Source organism: Aegilops tauschii, chromosome 1, assembly GCF_002575655.3.
Source record: "Aegilops tauschii subsp. strangulata cultivar AL8/78 chromosome 1, Aet v6.0, whole genome shotgun sequence".
Taxonomy (NCBI): Eukaryota; Viridiplantae; Streptophyta; class Magnoliopsida; order Poales; family Poaceae; genus Aegilops; species Aegilops tauschii.
In genome coordinates, this window is record NC_053035.3 from 53,178,493 (window position 1) to 53,197,260 (window position 18,768).

Consider the following 18,768-nt stretch of genomic DNA (forward strand, 5'->3'; position numbering starts at 1 on the left):
TTGCAAAACTCTTAATAAATGACTTGATAATCTCAAATAATAAACAAATGATTAATTTCCCCGACATTCAGAAATGCATAGTAAGCTATATGTCTTTACCCCAAGCAGTCTCAGCCATGAGGCTTGGTTACTAAAAGCAAGGGCCCCAACTCAAAAAGAAAAGAGCAAGGGCTTTGATCAACATCATGGATCTCCTAACCGGTAAAAGGACATTAGCCTAGTTTGGCAACACAGTTTTTCTAAAACTAGAGTAAATGAAAACCTCAGTATTTCAATGTGTGGGCAATGAATACTCTGGTTTTTAAAAACCACAGTTTTTCTCAGTTTTAGCAAAACTACAAACGTGTTTGCCAAGTGCAGTTTTTTGGTTTTGACTACTCATTGCATGGATAATCCTGAAGATAGCTAGCTGAACCGAACTGAGCTACACTCAAGTAGTTGTACAACGACATGATCAGCTTGTGTTAATTAACAGCCGCCACTTGCATGTAGCCTTGTCATGCACGCGGACGTCCTCTCTCCTAGACACTAGGATCTGAAGTAGATTTATCTTGTACCTCTGGCCGCATGGGCTGCATGGAATCGATCGGCTACCGAGCTTAGCCTGTGCTTCAAGTCCCAATTGATGTACTCCACGATCTAAACATATGCGTATGCGGTTGTGCTCCCAGTCGATGCTAAATCATGGCACTCGTACGTGTACGTGCGCCATCCAGTAGGATCTAACGTCTAGCACGAGCTAATCTACAAGTTGCCTCTTGTTGCGCTAGCATAATAGTCAACGATTGAAGAGATCAACAGCCAGGAAGAAGATGGACTCGAGAGCGAGCGTTTCTCAGTTTAGGAAAAAGAGGCTGGGACCTCTTTTTCAAATACAGCAAAAAGACCATGGTTTTTGATATACTATGGTTTATAAAACTGTAGTATTTGTTGAAGCCAAACACGTCAAAGTATTTAAAACCGAGGTTTCTAAAAAACCATGGTATTCTTTGAAAACTCCAAAAATACTGAGCAGCCAAACGCAGCCTAAGGACTTGCACATATGTTCTCGCATTGATTGTGAGATTATGAAGGGAATTGGACTATAAAAGGGCATTTTAACTTGTTTCTTTTCTCGCGGGATTTTTTCCGGGAGTTTTTAACTTACAAGAATCATGCCATCTACAATGGTATGTGTGAAACTATGCCTTCTGATAAAGATATAGGAGAATAAGTATCTAGCATTATTTAGTGATAGATATATCCGGTTTGAGCGACAAGTAATTCCAAACAAGAGGGAGTAGGTTTTAACAGCTATGTCATATAATTATTGTTCGTAAGATTGGTGGTTACCTTTTAATCATGAAAAACAAGCATCATATGTAAATTGAGATGGAGAGTGACATGATTTTCCCTTGTTAAAGCCTTTGTTGGTGGTTATCTAGCACTAAGCGTTTCTCTCGTATGTGCGCGTGTATGAGCCCTTCGCTAACTGGACTCAAGCGAGGCGTTCGGTTACTGAAACCGATTGATTGATCCCTCACACTACTACTATCGAACCCGAGCGATTCCTTCTCTGCTAACTGAACCCGACCGATCGATCATTTTGCTGCTTACTGAACCCGATCGATGCGAGCGAGACTCGTGTGTGTACGTAGTTTGCTGGCCTGATCGATCGATGTGTTGCATCAAGCCCACATGCGTTTTTGGAAGAAAAAAATTGTATACCTCTTTGCCCCCTTAGCATGAGCGCTGGCTCGATGCGGACGGTAGTCCCACCGCGAGTCCTGAGGAGATGCCGCCGCCATGACTGTGGCCTTTATTTCCTTTAGAAAGGGGAAAGAAAACCCTTATGACGCACAGAAAAAGGAATCGCCTGTGAAACGACGCCTCGGGTCTTATAAAGGACAACTCTTCATCCCCAAGAGAATATTATTCTCCTCATTGTATTATGCCAACCCTTGTTGAAGGCCATGGGAAGGTAGCTTAAATGATTCAAGAATAGGATCAATCGTGATAGTGGAGGGGGTCGGAGTTAGGGAAGCGTTTTGTTAATATTTACATCTGGTTTTGATTTATTAGTAAATAGGGACGGGTTAACATTATTTTTTCTTGTTAAAGCATTTTTTTTCTACGGAAATTTTTTATCCCGTGGCAACGCACGGGCATTCGACTAGTAGTTATAAAGATTGCAAAACTATGAATTATGCGATCCAATATTTTTTTTTACTAAATATAGTCATGTACATAATCTCATGTCGTTTACATAAATTTTAATGTATATAAACACATAAAGTGCAGGGATTCCGAATTGAAAATCCTATGATCAGTTGTGTACAAATTGCTATTTTCAGACACTTATCGTGTATTATGTGGGATTCTTGTTGTAAATCAAACTTAGATCTGCACAAAAAGTGAAAAATGAACTTAAATATTGGCCATTAAAGGTCCTCCGGCGGGGCGGAGATCGTGCGCGCATCTTGTAGTCATGGTGTTAGAATCCTTCCATGCAAATTATGAACTTCCAATTCTACAGCTAGACTTCAAACTTATATTTACCGAAAAAGGCTTTCGCCCCGCTTTATATATAAAGCATCAAACCACAAGCATTCAGACAAACACACGCTACGCCACCGCAACACACGCACACACCCAGGACATGATACATAGGCGCTGAGCGCAGCAACACCACTCCTAGCACTACCGCCCCGAAGAGATGAAGCTACATATGACGAACCATACGCTCCAAGGCGGCGCCTTCAGGAAGGGTACGACGCCGGAGCGCCGCCACTGCCCGATCCAAGGATCAGAGTTTTCCCCGGAGCCGCATGACGGGCAATGAGAGCCGCGACGACGCCTTCAAGAAGGGAACGATCTTCGCCGCCGCCGGTCCGTCAGAAGATAGAGCAGGTTTTCACCTCGGCCAATATTCACCACCACCGAACGCCACACCCCGGCAACCACGCCGCCCACACGACCATGGTGACCGGGCAGCACCAAGGCACGGGCTCTGCCCAAGAGCACCGCGCAACCACCACCAGGGCCGCCGCCCCAGCATCCAAGACCTCGACACCACCTCACCCGAGACCCGCCGCACCCCAACGAAAGGGACGAGCGGAAAGGTCCCACCGTTCGCGCCCCTGGGCAACCCCCAGCGTCGAGACCCAAAGGGTCGGCCAGAACTGGCATCCACCGACCCATCCTGCTGCCCCAAGCGTGAGACGAGCTCGCTCCTGCGGCACCGAGAGGGGGACGAGGTCAGTCCTGCTGCACCGTGCGCGAGACGAGCTCGGTCCTGCTGCATCGTGCGCGAGACGAGCTCGGTCCTGCGGCATCGGGCGCGAGACGAGCGGTGGACCGCGGCTGGGAGAGGATCAGCCCATTGATGGGGGTAGCGCCTGGGCGACGAGGAGATGGGGTGAAGGTCGAGACGGCCCGAACGCAGACAAACCGACGCCAGAGAAGCCGGCCGTTGCCGCGGGCAGATTCATCGAGCCACCGTGAAGCCGCCACGACACCGGTAGGCCACCACCGAGACCTACCCCTGCCGCCGCCCACGGCCGGAGCAGCGGCCACGCCCAGCCGCTGCCCTACCCGCGTCGCCCGGCGAGCTCCAAGCGCCGGAGCCGCCGGGCACGCACCACCGGAGCCAGGCGCCGCCGGCCGGCCCCCAAAGCCAGATCCGGCCGGATCCGGCAAGAGACCGGTCGCGCGCCACCTCCCGAGCCGGGAGCACCGCAGCCGCCCAGCGCGTAGAACGAGGGACGCCGGAGCGCCGCCACCAGTAGGTCACCACGCCGCCCTGCGAAACCGCCACCGCCACCGCGCCGCTGGATCCCGCGGGCGTCCAGCGCCGCCGCTTGAAGGAGCCGCCCCGCGGCGGCGCCCCCAAGCGGATGGGGAAGGACGGCCCCGCAGCCGCCGCCCCCCCGGGCTTTGCCCGACGGAGCTCGCCGGCGACGGCGGGGGGAAGGGGAGGGAGGCGGGGCCGAGGGCCGCGGCCGCAGGGAGCCCCCCGGGCGCGCGCGGGCGCGCCGCGGGAGGGGAGGAGAGGAGAGGGGGGGGGAGGGGGAGCGGGGCGGGCCGGGAGGCGCGCGCCTGGCGGCCGGCGGCGGCGAGGGGAGGAACCCTAGCGGAGCGGGTCGAGCTAACTACGACCGAGTATCTTTTCTCCTGATCTGTTTTCCCTTTCCCGACCTGCCTCTCAAACTTATATTTAATCTAATCAGTTCCTAGGATGAGCAAAAAATGACAATACATGGTTAACAATGATGCATTTCCATATTTCACAAAGCAAAGAGACATTATGGGATAAAATAAACATAACAGAACCACAACTCTCAAGAAAATCGAGGAAAATGACCATCTCATATCATTACCGGATCTTGTTAAAAATAGAAGTGTTGTCATGTAGAGAAATGATCTTCTGACTGCAGCTGACCGAATCTTTGATCTTGGTCCGGTGATACATACCTTGAATCTGTAACTTGTGACAGATAGAAGTAAGAGAAGTGAGAAAACACTTCATAGTCATCGGCAGTCTCGTAAATTTTGGGTGGAACATCCATCAATCCAGATAAAAAAGTGAATAAGAGCATCCTGATGACCAAAGTCCAATGGCGAGTCGGGGCGTGGCGACCAATTTCATGTTCAGTGACTACTACCAAAGACAGCATATGCACCAATCGCAGTCACCGATTGGGATACGATGCAAGGGTTCACTTCCATAAATTTGAAGCCACGCAGGCAAAAAACAAACCCCAAATCTGGCTTCCCAATTTCCAGATAGAGGGTCCTCCCTGATCCATGGCGGGATGATGGCACCACCGTGGACTTCTCTGCACAGTACCTGCAACACAAAAGAGCGGGCAATCCTAGATTCCTTTTACTTCTCACGCGGTGCTGCAATGCCTTCTAATTAATCAATCAAGCTACTGCATGTGGTGGAGCCATGGAGCTGTGCTTGGATGATTGGATTGGCTATGTACGTAGGCTACATAGTTAGCTGGATTGAAGCTGCTGACCTTCTTAAGCATGAGCCCTGCTCCGGTGCTCCCCCTAACCTAATTTCGGAGGGGTATTTTTGTCCCCGCGAGTTTGTTTTTCTCCTGGCCCGCCGTAGTCCAGATCCAAGCCCTGTCTAGCCCTGTATAACCCAGACCGTATACGTACAGTATCCTGGTCCGAAAAAAAACTCCACACGACCCCACGCCCATGTAAGACCTGCCGAATCCAATCATTCACGAGCTCCATCAATCTCGCGAGCATTGACGCAGCTCCATAAGTCACGTAGTAGATCTCCAGCGGCGGCTATCTCGTCGCCGGCGATCTCGTCGGACAGCGGGCGCGACAACGTCGTGAATCTCCAACGAGCACGCACAAGTACCGCATCCCGCATCCCCCCTCTAGTCTCGCTCGCGGCAACATCGAACGAACTGCCGCCGCCAGTGGTAGTGGTTAACCTAGCGGGGCAGGTAACCTAGCTACCCGGCGGCGCATGCAATCGTGGATCTTGTTCCGGTAGTGCTGCTCCTCGTGATCTGGGTTCACGTAGCGTCGGTTGCCGTCGGCTGTGCGCACCATCAGTATCGTTGTTTGATGTGGCGGCTAACCTAGGTATCCGGCGGCAGAGGTAATCACAGATCTAGCTAGGTTTTGAGATCGTGCAGTTCCTCGCGATTGAAAGTGATCACGACGGGTGTCGTGGCCATCTTCCTTACTAAGTTTGGCAGATGATCTGAACGGCCTCGGTTGCGGTTGTTTACATAACATCCGTGATCGTGTGCTATGTGTTGTATATTTCATCATTGATAATGTTTGCACATGTGATGATACATATTATTGGTTGTAGGAAATGGCGGGCTAAGAGTTAACTGATATCATGGTAGACATGGACTTTGGAGAACTGATGAAAGACTGGATAGAAGATTGGTCAGATGATGAAAATTCAGATCGTGAAGATCGGTCAGAGAATGGGAACGAATGGGACGATCTTAATGTGAGTGGCATTGTCATGTTGTAATTTTTTGGTGGCATCCGACAACATTAAGTCTTTGTGTTGAAAATTTATAGATCGATGAGCTTGATGATGATCAGGAAAACAACTCGGAGCTCTCGAATGAAGATTACATTAGTCAGGTACGTAAGTGAAAAATTTTGTTGGCATGCAAATTGAATTTCTTCTGGAATATTATATGATAAGTAATTATGTATTTGTGTTGTATTTTTTAGTTCATTTCTGAATGTCATAATGCGTACGACTATTACGGTGAATCCGACGCGGAGACAAGCCTTAACGACGAATCATTAGATGCACCTGATTCTAGGGAGTCCCAGTCGTCGGTCATCATGAGTGAGGTATGTGTGTAATCAATGTTCTATGGAAGTAATGTTAAACCATAGAAAACTGTTTTCATGGCTGTGGTTTGATTGTGTAGGTGACACAAGATGATGGGACAAAGAATGTCCAAGATACTGCCAGTGCAGATGATAAGAGGGATATGTTCATGCAGATAATGGAAATGACCTTTACGTCTCACGATGCCGCGTATGATTTCTACAACAGCTATGCTAGAGATAATGGTTTCAGCATTAGAAAGAATAAGGTCAGGTATAGCAAAACCGAGTCACGTCATATGCGTTATAGGCGGTTTGTTTGTTCCAGACAAGGGAAACGTGACAGCAAGTTGCTAACCGAGGAAGGACACAGCTGTAGGCTCAGAGCCGAGACACGCTGCTTTTGCGAAGCGCACCTGACCGTCAAGCTTGACCAAAAGCGTGGGGTTTGGTATGTTGAAAGTTTTGAGGACAAGCATAGCCATATGTTGGCAGGACCGGACGAGGTACCTTTTCTTTGGTCCCACAGAAAAATTAAAGAGTACCAGAAGCATGAGATAATGTCCATGGGAGCTGCATGGATTAGAATTCACGACATGATGGATTGCTTCATCAGCAAACATGTATGGTACGGCGGTGTTGGTTTTACCAGGTGTGAAATATACAACCTTTGCGCCAAGGAGAAGAGGAAGCTGCTTTCAAAAGGTGATGCCGCCACAGCCATAGGCATCATGGCCAGTAGGAAACAGAGGGATCACCGCAGTACATCGTGGACTAGAAGAATAACCAGAAGCGCCTTTTCTGGGTGGAGTATACACCAGTAAATTCCGCAGAAACTATAAGGTGCAGCTGCAGAAGAATGATTGGAAAGGGTCTACCTTGCAAGCACATATTCCATGTACTGAAGCACTTGAACATATCTGAAATACCAAAGTGTTTAGTTCTTGTTCGGTTCACGAAAGAAGCAAGGTTGGGACTGCCCACGAGGCGCACAAGCGATCTATTGGGATTTGGTTGGACTGGGGCCAGGGAAAGAATGAAATATAGCCAGGTCAGTGTGTTAGCGTATGAAGCTATGCATGCGGCATGCAAACACCCTGCTTTGTGGGATCAGTTACAGGAGAGTTTGAAGGCTGTGATAACTAAGAGTCATGAGTATGATCTGCTACAGGAAAATTTGTTCAAGCAAACAAATGACATCAGTAAGTGTGCAGTTGAATATGTGGACGATGGTGAAGGCAACATGATTGCGGTTAAAGATCCTATGAAAGTGTCAAGCAAAGGTGCAACAAAGGTAGATGAGAGCCGCCCTGTCTCGAAAAATGGTAGACCACTCTCTTTTGATGAGTTGAAAACCCGGTGCGGCGCTTGCAAATTGCTAGGACACACTAGACGTAGCAAGAAATGCAAACTAAATCAGAAGTAAGTGTTTGTATGCATTGTGGATTATTAAATTTTGTATCATTCATTAACTTAGCTTGTCTTTTATCATGTGCAGAAAAGTGGAGAAGGAAGAAGAGTAGAACACTTGCTTCAATTATTTACTGTGTTAATCGGCCGGCTCATACTTTGGGTAAGGTAGCTGTAGGCGATTGTGTTTCTTTGGTTTGGAGGCTTTCGCCCCCTGATTGTATCCTTAGTGTATTAGCAGACGAGATCCCAGACTTTGTTTAAATAAAGTAAGATGTTTCCCTCTAAACAAAAATCAAAAAAATTCTTTACTGTGTTATGACCGGGGCGGGAGGTAGAAAGAATATTGTACATTTCCCCTCCCCACGTCCTAAATGCCATTAAATAAATAACTGTACCACTCTCCTCCCCACCATGCACTCACCCACCTCCCACGGGCGCCGGTTCGAACTCCCCTCTTATCCCCACCTACAGTAGATCGAGAAAACCCTCGCCGGCGACCACTGCAGCCGCCTCCATGGAGAGAAGCCTCGGCTGGCAGAGAGCGATGATGGACCTCGCCGGCGATGACGAGGGGTGGCGCGCGCAATTGACGGAGGTGTGCGGCTGGTTCCCCAGCACGGAGATGTTGGTCAATCACGCGCGTGGCCTCGTCAAAGTCCTCACCGACGCCGAGAATAAGCGCGCCTTCCCCTACGGCCGCGGCGTCCCGCCGGCTCTCCTCCTCGTGTGGGCAATGTGAGAGGCCACGCTGAGCGACTCCCCTGTTCAGCGCGCAAGGTGGTGGATGTACCGCTCCACCACCATGACGCTGCGGCCAGATTCAGCACGCGTCGCGTCGAGGGCGGAGCGCGTCAACATCGAGCTCGCTCTCCCTGCGCCCGTCAGCCCGGACTACCAGGTCCGCCACGTGCCGAAGCCAGTCCTGCCGTTGGGCTCTGATGTCGTGGAGGACGACGTGGAGGAGGTACTGGCATCCCTAATGACCATGAGGAGGGCAAGGAGGACGCTGTGCAGATGGTAGCGCCGGTCGCCGTCGAGGGTGGAAAGACAATGCCCATCGACGTCGAGCTCCTTCCCCTCCTCCCTAACATAGTGAAGGTGGAAGAAGAGGAGGTGGCTCAGGATCAGGTGGCTCAGGTTAAGGTGGCACAGCTGTCGAACAGGACGGCGGTCAAGAAGAAGGCTTCTCCGTGTGTGGTGCGCCGCTCACGCCGCCTCAAATTTCTGAAGAAGTGAAGATGGGCATAGTTGCTGAAGGAGGAGGAAGCTGCTGGTTATCTTAAGTTAGGTATGCTGTTATATGTTTCAGCATATAAGTTAGCATTATTTTGGGTTTGATGTTGGTTGGGTATGCTTTTATATGTAAGCATATAAGTTATGCAATCGATACGGTTTGGTCGGGTTCTTTGTGGCTGAAGAACTGAATATCTACTGCTCACCCTAAGTGTCAAGTTCAGTTAAATTTCAGAATATTGAATATGTACTGTTGCTTCGCTTCAGTGTTGCATCAAAGGTGTAGGTGCTGCTAGATGTTGCTCCTATGTTGCAACAAGACAATGAACTGGGCTGCTGCATAAATCAGTAGTGTTGCTAGGTGATGTGCCCATGTGCATCACTTACCAAATATAGAACATGCCAAAAGTGCATTGCTTGCCAAATATAGAACATGCCAAAAGTGCATTGCCTGCCATATATAGAACATGCCAAAAGTGCATTGTCTGCCAAATATAGAACATGCCAAAAGTGCATTATCTACCAATCATGATGGCCCCATGTTATTTATGCTGCAATCTCGGTTACACTTTGCCCATAAACTGAATAGCAAATAATTCAGCAGCATTTCATCATGTCAATTACAATGATGTCAATAACTTTATGAACAATCTACTTGCTAACTATGACAGCAATCATAATAGCAAGCAGGCCAAGATACAGAAGACCTCCAAATCCTAAAATCATATCCCTATAGAGCAATATTTCCTTGTGCATCTTAACCATTGCCGTCTTTTCTTTCTCATTCCTTTTAATTTCTGCTTCATATTCTGTAATCTTAGTCTCCAGTTTCTTGTTCTTCATGGAAAGATACTTAATGACTGACTTTGCTTTGCTATCCCACTCCCCATCAACCCATTCAACATACTCAGAAGTGATATCATCCTAAATAAATCATGAGCAATTCAAGTCATTTTATAACTGAACTTGTCACTGCAAGCGTTAAACACTGAACTTTTTTGCAGCTTGACCGCAATAGCAGTACTAGTTTGAAGATCATGCTCAGTAGACTATCCTCAAACACACATCCCCCGAGTGCGCTGCCAAAATTGTCTGCATCTATGCAGACACGGCCACCAGGAGTTTCCTGATGACCACATAGATGGAGCTTGTCATGGCCACAGGTCATGAATTGTGGGCGATAATGCTGGGATGTAAAGAACAACGGTAAAGAACTTACCTTTTTGCCACCAAAGTGTAGCACTGAAGAAACCCTAGGCGTGGGTTCTCCCGGCCCGCCGCCGCCCACGAAACCCCCATCCCCTATTCCACTCGATCTGCCGCCGCTGCCTCCTGTGCCACTGAATCCGCCCCACCTGCTTGCAGGACCCAGGGTTCGACCTAACTTGCGGTCGCCACCGCTCTTCTCACCGCAACCGCCGCCGCCCGACGCCCAGCTCGCTGTCATGCTTTCGCTATCGAGATTTGGAGGCGCAAATGGAGAGAGAGGGCTAGGGATTTGGAAAGGGAAACGAGAAAAGGGGAAAGATCGATGTGAACCTGGCAATATGGGCTGGTGTAGCACTGCCGGCACGATAGCCCGCCTGTGGGGCCCCTCACATGGTTAGATGGGCCGTGCCTGGCATCATGGTGAGTACAGAAAAAGTTAATTATACATACAATAAAAAACGACGGGTTTGTAAAAAAAATAGAAAAACATGATGCGTGATAACACGCGATAGAGCCAACGAGTTGACATGACTAATTTTCATCAGTGTAATATTACATTTTGGCTCGATATATTTACTTAGCTAACATGACTACTTTTCATAATCATGTGATGAGGGGGAATTACCAGGAGATTATGCAAGATGATGACATGCAGATAGCTAAGGCAGAAGGCTAAGCTTGGTAGAGTTTTAAAAAAAGTAAAGAATGTGAAAATTTTAATATGAAACTTACGAGAGCAGTTGAAGAGAAAAATAGAATGCGAATACTATTAATGTGAAAAATACAATTATAAAAAATTGGAGAACGAGAAAAATATTAAGCAAAAACAATTGATAAGTGAAGCCGTGAAAAATACAATTATAAAAAATTGGAGAACGAGAAAAATATTAAGCAAGAACAATTGATAAGTGAAGCCAAAACTTTATTGGTACGACCAAATTGTCTTCTCCGAGCGAATTGTATGACCGAATTGTCTGGTACGAGCGAATTGTCTGACAGACACATACACATGTATGTGTCACAATATTCGAGATGCCCTGTTTATTACATAAAAATGATAGAAACCCTAAGATAATCATGCTATCGAAACCTTCGACCGGACTAAATCCAAATCACTAAAACTTCAATCTTGCATGCCGCATGAATTCTTCAGGCGCGCCTTTTCCTTGCGATTTCGTGAATTTTGTTCTTCACACACTCCATCTTGTTCGAAGGTGACATAATCAACTCCGCGACGAAACGTCTTCTCCTTGCGTCAATGGTGGCCTGCAAAAAATGACATAAAGGTTACATGAACCGAAGTTGCTACACGACCATAGTAGCTAGTCTACAAACGTAAATAACAGCATACCTGTGAAAAATCACGGGTCATTCGGTCCCCGTCCCAATGTTCTAGACATTCTGTGACAAAAAGGCCACAAGAGTTCCTGGTACATATGCAAACATTAGCGGTGGGCAATACGAACATGTGTGTTGTTGTTTGAATGTGCATGATGTCCTATTAACTCACCCATCCTCTTGCGGGGGCATGTCATACTCCTTGATAGGCCACTTACTTACGTCCGGATATTTCCCTGGTGTAATAAGATTTGCTAGGTGCATATCGTGTGCTATAGCCATTCGCTATAAAGAGGATAGTGTTAAAGAAGAATCATAAACAACATGTAAGGCCAATGGTACAAATGTTGGTTATATTACGAGTGCTTTCACAGTCTTTTCTGTTAGGTCCAGAGGATAAAGCGAATCGAGAACTTGGAATTCTTGCTTGATCAAGTGCATGACCACGGTCATCCAGTGGGCATTGTCGATATTCAACGCGATATACGTCTACAGTGCAAAAAACCATTGTGGATCAAACGAAATACTTGATGAAATGTCCTGTAGTGAAGAATTACAAACATAGCGTACCTTATCACGCACAGTATACTCTTTCGTGACTCTATTAAATGCTCCAGCTTTGGACAGAGCACTATCCATGTTGCAACTTGACGGTAATGGATCGTCTCGTGCGATAGCACGGTCTACAAGGAATTTGGACCTCCACGCTGGACAGAGGTAACGATCATGACCAACGCGCAGCTCCAAATGTCCCATATAAGCATCAATAACCTTCATAGAATATCAGGGCATTACATGTTGAAAGTTACATAGATTATTGAGAATTTTAATAACAGGACATGCAAGTAGTACTTACATCGTCCGACAGCCATCTGTGAGTTAGTACCGGTCGAATCCTTTCGGAAGTCAGAGATATGCCACGCCCTTCACTGTAGTAAACTTTCTTCCCCCTATTCTTCTCGGTGCTAGCAGCTAACTCGACAAATGAAACAGCTGCATCAATTATTTCCGGCGTCAACTCATCTGCCACAACCTCCGGCTCATGATTTTCAGAAAACATAGCTGCATGAAATAATATGAACGTCAACAATGGTGATCATATGCATTCGTAGTATATAACAAATTAAGAAAGTTAGTTACGATACCTCTAGTAGCAGTAGAAGTACCGGAGGGTTTCTGACCACGGTTGGTACGCCTGTTGGGCTTGTCAAGTGCGTAGGGGGATTCAAATTTCTTAGGAACGGTCCTCTTGCGCTTACCGGACATAACTTCCTCATCCTTATTGATTGTTGCACCCTTTTTTCCATCTTAGCCATGAACTTGCTGACGGAAGATGGACAAATGTCTATGTCCAATGAAGGTGCTTGAGTAGAAGTACCAACGACCCAAGTGTTTTCGGGTGTAGCGCCACATTCATCATTACGCTTAATAGGTGAAGCTTCCTTGTGTCCATTCATCTTCGGTGGGGTTTTCTGTTTGGCAAACAAAATCATGTGAACATTTCAGCATGTAAATAAATTAAAGGAGAAAATTATAGACAGAAATATATATACATAGTACCTCAGGTACGGTTTTATGGTTGGGAACCACTTCATCAGGCTGCGTCATGTCAATGACAGGCTCTCCGCGTGAGTCTATGTCATCCTTGTACACGAATTCCTTCTTTTCATATGGACCGTTCTCGAACGAATCCAGTTCTTCATCCACATCATTGTCCGCGGATGGCACGGCAGCAGCCGGCTTGTACATGACACCTGATTTGTTCAACTTCTCCAACAACCTCTGCAATAGAAATATAAATTTAGTAATGCTAGCATGGTTTAAAACAGTAAACATACTGTAAACTATAAAGTTTGGGTGTGACACCTCAGCAACTTGATCAGGGATTTGCCTCATCTGGGTGTGTATGAAGTCCATGCACCGCTTCATTAGAAGCTCCATCAAATCTTCCGACATTGGGGTTGTCATCGACTTCTTTGCGTTTCCATTTGCAGGCTTGGTTTTTGGCTTCATGGTAGGCGCATTATTTGGGATGTTGGGCTCCTGCGCCCTATACTCCTGGGTGATATTATTTTCGATCTGCATGCGATATTGAAGTACATGTGATGAATAAAAAATAAATATTATTAAGTTACAAAACATTTAAGAAAGACGGAACACAATGACTTACCCTGACGTTACCACGGCCGCGCCCATTGTCATAGTCGAACCGACCTCTCCTAGTGGCTGCACCTTCGGTCCAGTTCCTCATAAGAGGTTGTATGGACAAGTTGGGATTATAGGCGCATTCGCCTTCGACAGGTTGCACCTTCTCCCAGTACAAGTACTACAAAAAAATATAAGGATTTAGAGTTAGTACAATACATCACATAAAATTGCAATGATATGATAATTGACATTATGCAACACGTCTCATATGTGTACCTGCAAGAGAGCCAAATTGCCTTTCAGCCATTGGCGGAGGTGTTTGCCTTTCTTGACTATGCGAAGGCAATCAAGGAGAACACGCAGGGTGAAGGCATTCCAGTTAATCTTTGAAATACGTTTCACATCATCGACCAAAGCGTAGTACTGCTTTGGCACAATCTTGCTCGACATGGGAGCAATAATTGTTCCTAACAGGACAAGGACTACTTTCCGAAGGAAATCGTCGTTGGTGGCTTTACTTTTAATTATGTCATCAATGAGATTATCTATCACTATGTTTTCTGATGTCTTACTGAGAAATTGTGGCGGCACCCGCTCCTTGATGTCCTCGCCTTCTTCAGTCAGAATGTCCGAAGTGGACAGTCCTTGGTTCTCGAGGTTAAAGATGCACTCGACATCGACCGCACCGAGAGTCACCTCCCCAACCTGCTCTTGTATAATGAATCTGGCCATGCTGGCCTGAAAATTCTCAATCATATACCTAATTAGTAGGGTACGCATCTTAATAGATGGTATCTGCAGCATGCTACGCAATGTTGTATCAGCCACTCTAGCGCGTTGACCGCTCGATAGAGCGGCAACAAGCTTGCACCATTTTTCAACGGCGCATACTATTTCTCCATTCAGCTCGTCCATCCTGTTGAAAGAAAATATATAACTTCGTGACATTAGCGAACACTAATGCAAAAATAACAATAGACATGAAAAAATATAAAACTTTCTGGCAGTAGCTAACACTAATGCAAAAATAACACTAATGCAAATATAAAACTAGCACCATGTATACTGCAACATGCAGCCAAGTGTGTGCTGACATGAGGCACTAAAAAATAACTACAATTGGTAATTGAATTTACTTGCATCTGATCAAGTTCTCTGAGTATAAGAAAAAATATATAATCAATAAATTTAATATGGTAAACTGTTACTAATTCGTCTGGTTGTCTTATTAACAGGGTGACAAATTGATCAGCTATAAATAACTACAGTTTATAGCAATGGTACCTATTTGAGGTTCATCAACATCTAATGCTTATAACTCTTTAATGTTCTATGTGTACAATAATATAATTGGATCGTGTGACAAAAATATAATTGGATCATGTGACAAAAAATCTATTGCATCATGCTTCTCGAGAAACAACATCTTATTCTATCATGCTACGAAAGAACCAAAGATTTAGGTCATCTACGCCATCTGGTCAGAACGCATCTAGTCGAGTTCATACTAGTTGAAAATATGTGGTAAACCTAAGTCCATCAAAGCAACGAGACGAAGGAACTAGCTTGCTATGAAGGCGCGTGGTAAGGAGGACAACTTACTTGATCGGTCGACGAAGATGAAAGAAGTCGGCGATGCGTTGTCGACGTAGTTCGTCGAGGTCGGCCTGCACGTGCCGACGACCTTGATCTTCTCGGGGTTTTTGTGGCGTGTGGGATGCGGCGGACGGAGCTGTCGACGACTCACCGGCAGGAGGCGATCTAGTCGACGACATGTTCGAGGAGGAGGAGATTATATACGAGGTCGACTTCTAGGTCGTCGTAACTTCCCTGTGGCCAATCTCGCGATCTATATTTTCCTCCGTTGAAGCGAGGCTGAACGTACTCCTCAGTCGTAGGGATTAGGAACATATGGATTAGCACGATCCCGGAATTGTGTAACAGAACGGCAACTACTCCCGTGATCGACGTGCGTGTGATCGACGTGCATGGAAAGCGCAGCGTTGTGGGCCCCCACAATATGGATCCGACAGTTATTTGCGGTCTGGGCCGGCCCACCTAACTACATTGTTTCTTCCCTCAAAATAAATATCATTGGTTCTTCCCTCAAAAAAAAAAATCTTTGTGACACCTATTAGTTATTGTATACTTGTATATGTTCAACAATATTTATAGTACCTCTATCATTTCTACAATATTATATATTCAAATGTATTGTTCCTCTTTCCCTTTTAATTTGGTTTTCCTGTTATTTTATGTTTTCTCCTTCTTATTCCTAATTGTTTTTCATGTTTCATAATTCCATATCACTTCTTCTCATATTTTTCAATTTCATTTCAAATATGTATGATTAAATGTTGTCCTATTTATGACTTCCTAATTGGTGGGACTAGCAAGGAAAACCACTTTCAGACCTGCCCTCCGGCAGACCCGAATGATCCTGCTTGTACATGGTGCATGTGGAGGCATGCATGAGATGACCCCAACTTTTGGGACCATTTGGGCATGGCCAATGTGGTCCCCCAGGCAAGGTGTGCACAAATTCAGACACAAAACGCACGTTGCGTCACATAAGGGCAGTGTTGTAGGGTTTTGTCGCCGGAAAAACCCTAGAAAATGCATCGAGTGTCGGAAATGAACGATACTTGTCATGCATGCATGCCATGGTCATCCTAGGGTATGCATAAAGTTTGAGATCATTTGGTGAGACCGTCAAGGAAAACCACTTTCAGACCTGCCCCCCGGCAGACCCGAATGGTCCTGCTTGTACATGGTGCATGTGGAGGCATGCATGAGATGACCCCAACTTTTGGGACCATTTGGGCATGGCCAATGTGGTCCCCCAGGCAAGGTGTGCACAAATTCGGACACAAAACGCACGTTGCGTCACATGGGGGCCGTGTTGTAGGGTTTTGTCGTCGGAAAAACCCTAGAAAATGCATCGAGTGTCGGAAATGAACGATACTTGTCATGCATGCATGCCATGGTCATCCTAGGGTGTGCATAAAGTTTGGGATCGTTTGGTGGAACCGGGAAGGAAAACCTCTTTCAGTCTTGCTCTTCGGCAGACCCGAATGGTCCTGCTTGTACATGGTGCATCTGGAGGCATGCATGAGATGACCCCAACTTTTGGGACCATGTGTGCATGGACAATGTGGTCCCTCAGGCAAGGTGTGCACTAATTCGGACACAAAACGCACATTGCGTCACGTGGGGGCAGTATTGTAGGGTTTTTTCGCCGGAAAAAACCCTAGAAAATGTGTCGAGTGTCGAAAATGAACGATACTCGCCATGCATGCTTGACATGGTCATCATAGGGTGTGCATACAGTTTGGTCTCAATTGGTGAGACCGAGAAGATAAACCTGCTTCTAGTACATGGTGCATGTGGAGGCATGCATGCGATTGTCCCAACTAGATTTGATTTAATAATATTTCAAGTATCAAAAAAAGAAAAATTTATAATTAGGAAGGACAACATATTATCTTACAATAAAAAAATTCAAATATAAAAAGGATAAGATCTATTAGAATGAAGAAGTGAAATAAAAGATAACATATTATCTTACATTTTGGAAATATTTCAAATATAAAGAAGAGAACAAATATTAGAATGAAGAAGTGAAATAAAATAGAACATTTTATCTTACAAACTAAAAATATTTCAAATATAGTAAAGATAAGAAATATTAGAATGAAGAATTGAAATAAAATACACCATTTTAGTTTATATTTCGTAAATATTATCAATATAAAAAAGAGAAGGAACAAATGAAATAAAACACAACAGAATTTGGCCTAATTTTTAAATTTTAGTAAACACTGTTAGAAATAATATAGAAAAAAGAGATTTGATTTTAAATATTAGAAATATAAACAAGAAAAGAAATTTTGGAGTTAAGAAGTGAAAAACAAAGAGAATATAAAACAGAGCAGCACGCGGGTAAGGCTGCCCTGGGCCAGCCCACCCGAATTGGGCCCAAGGCAGAGCCGCGCAGGGGACAGCGCAGCGCACAGCCGTTGGGTGGTTCGAGTTTCGTCCCACCTCGCCAAGCGAGAGAGCGCCGCACCGGTTTATATACCCGGCTGCGACTCCCCTCCCAAGATCCTATCATATGCAGGCAGTACATTGCCTAACTCTCGTCCCCTCTGCCCCGTGGGGCCTACTAGCAGCAGAGATTCTGCACCACGGGCCTGCATCCTGGCCCATGAACGACTGGGTTCCTAGTCGTATGCAGGTCGTGGTGTATGAATTTCCTGCTCTGGTAGGTGGGCACTTTTTTTGGCATATTGCCATGTGTTTTGATCTTCAAATCACACACTAAATTATACACATGCTCACTTGCATTAAATACACTTTTTTGCATATATAACAAGTTACTGTTTTGACCTTCAAATCACCTAACAAATTTTACACATGCTCACTCACATGTAATACACACGGCTATTAATGGGATTTCAACTAAAATGAGGCTGTGGTGTATGAATTCTCCTCCCACATGCATGGCATGGTCATGGTAGGGTGTGCAAAAAGTTTGGAATCATTTGGTGGGACCTGTTGAGGATATAGCTACTGGTGTAACCCGCCGTAGATGGGTCGGGTTACGTTGCGACAGTTCTTTGTTCAAGAAGCCCAAGGACAGGTTAAGGATGGCGGTTTAGTAATAGGTCTAAGGCCCAGAGCCGGCTTAAGGCCCGTAGTGGTAAACCGCCGTTGTGGCATGGATTGTAGTGTGAGGCAAGGATAGTTAAGAGTCCGAGCCGGACACAGTTTATGAGCCGGCCGGGACTCTGAGAGCCGCTGGGCGTTAACCTTTCTATATAAAGGGACGACCCGGCGGCGGTTCAGGACAAGTAAGATCAGATCGATAGCCAAGCAGAGCGGTTTAGCTCCTGGTCATCGAAACCCTAAGCAATACCACCTCAACTGGACGTAGGCTTTTACCTTCAACATAAGGGGCCGAACCAGTATAATCTTCGTCTCCTTTGTCCCGTTTAACCCCTTTAAGCTTCCTAGCGGCGATGGCTCCACGACTAAGTCCTTGCTCGAGGACATCTGCCGTGACAATTCCACGATAGTTGGTGCCCACCGTGGGGCCAGCGCACGGTGGAT

General features: G+C 46.1%; 1 protein-coding gene and 1 pseudogene across 1 annotated transcript; one reads left to right on the top strand and one right to left on the bottom strand.

Annotated features, from left to right (window-relative positions):
- The first annotated feature begins 5,833 nt into the window (after window positions 1–5,833).
- LOC109747475 (uncharacterized) lies at window positions 5,834–7,838 on the top strand (annotated as a pseudogene).
- A 3,481-nt stretch (window positions 7,839–11,319) lies between these two features.
- Window positions 11,320–14,388, bottom strand: LOC109747474 (uncharacterized). The gene is made up of 11 exons (XM_073504522.1): window positions 13,933–14,388; window positions 13,679–13,834; window positions 13,375–13,587; window positions 13,069–13,290; window positions 12,887–12,980; window positions 12,365–12,570; window positions 12,079–12,279; window positions 11,869–11,997; window positions 11,681–11,793; window positions 11,522–11,597; window positions 11,320–11,436 (listed from the first exon to the last, which is right to left on the bottom strand). Exons 1-11 carry the CDS (start codon window positions 14,386–14,388, stop codon window positions 11,320–11,322), a joined length of 1,983 nt encoding a protein of 660 aa, XP_073360623.1.
- Window positions 14,389–18,768: the final 4,380 nt, after the last annotated feature.

Excerpts from the sequence above, each read along its gene's own strand:
- LOC109747474 (XM_073504522.1), bottom strand. The coding sequence starts at position 14,388 with ATGGCCAGATTCATTATACAAGAGCAGGTTGGGGAGGTGACTCTCGGT. Across the intron at positions 12,981-13,068 it reads ACCATAAAACCGTACCTGAG|AAAACCCCACCGAAGATGAA; the intron begins GTACTATGTATA and ends TTTGCCAAACAG. Across the intron at positions 11,598-11,680 it reads ATGCCCCCGCAAGAGGATGG|GAACTCTTGTGGCCTTTTTG; the intron begins GTGAGTTAATAG and ends CATATGTACCAG.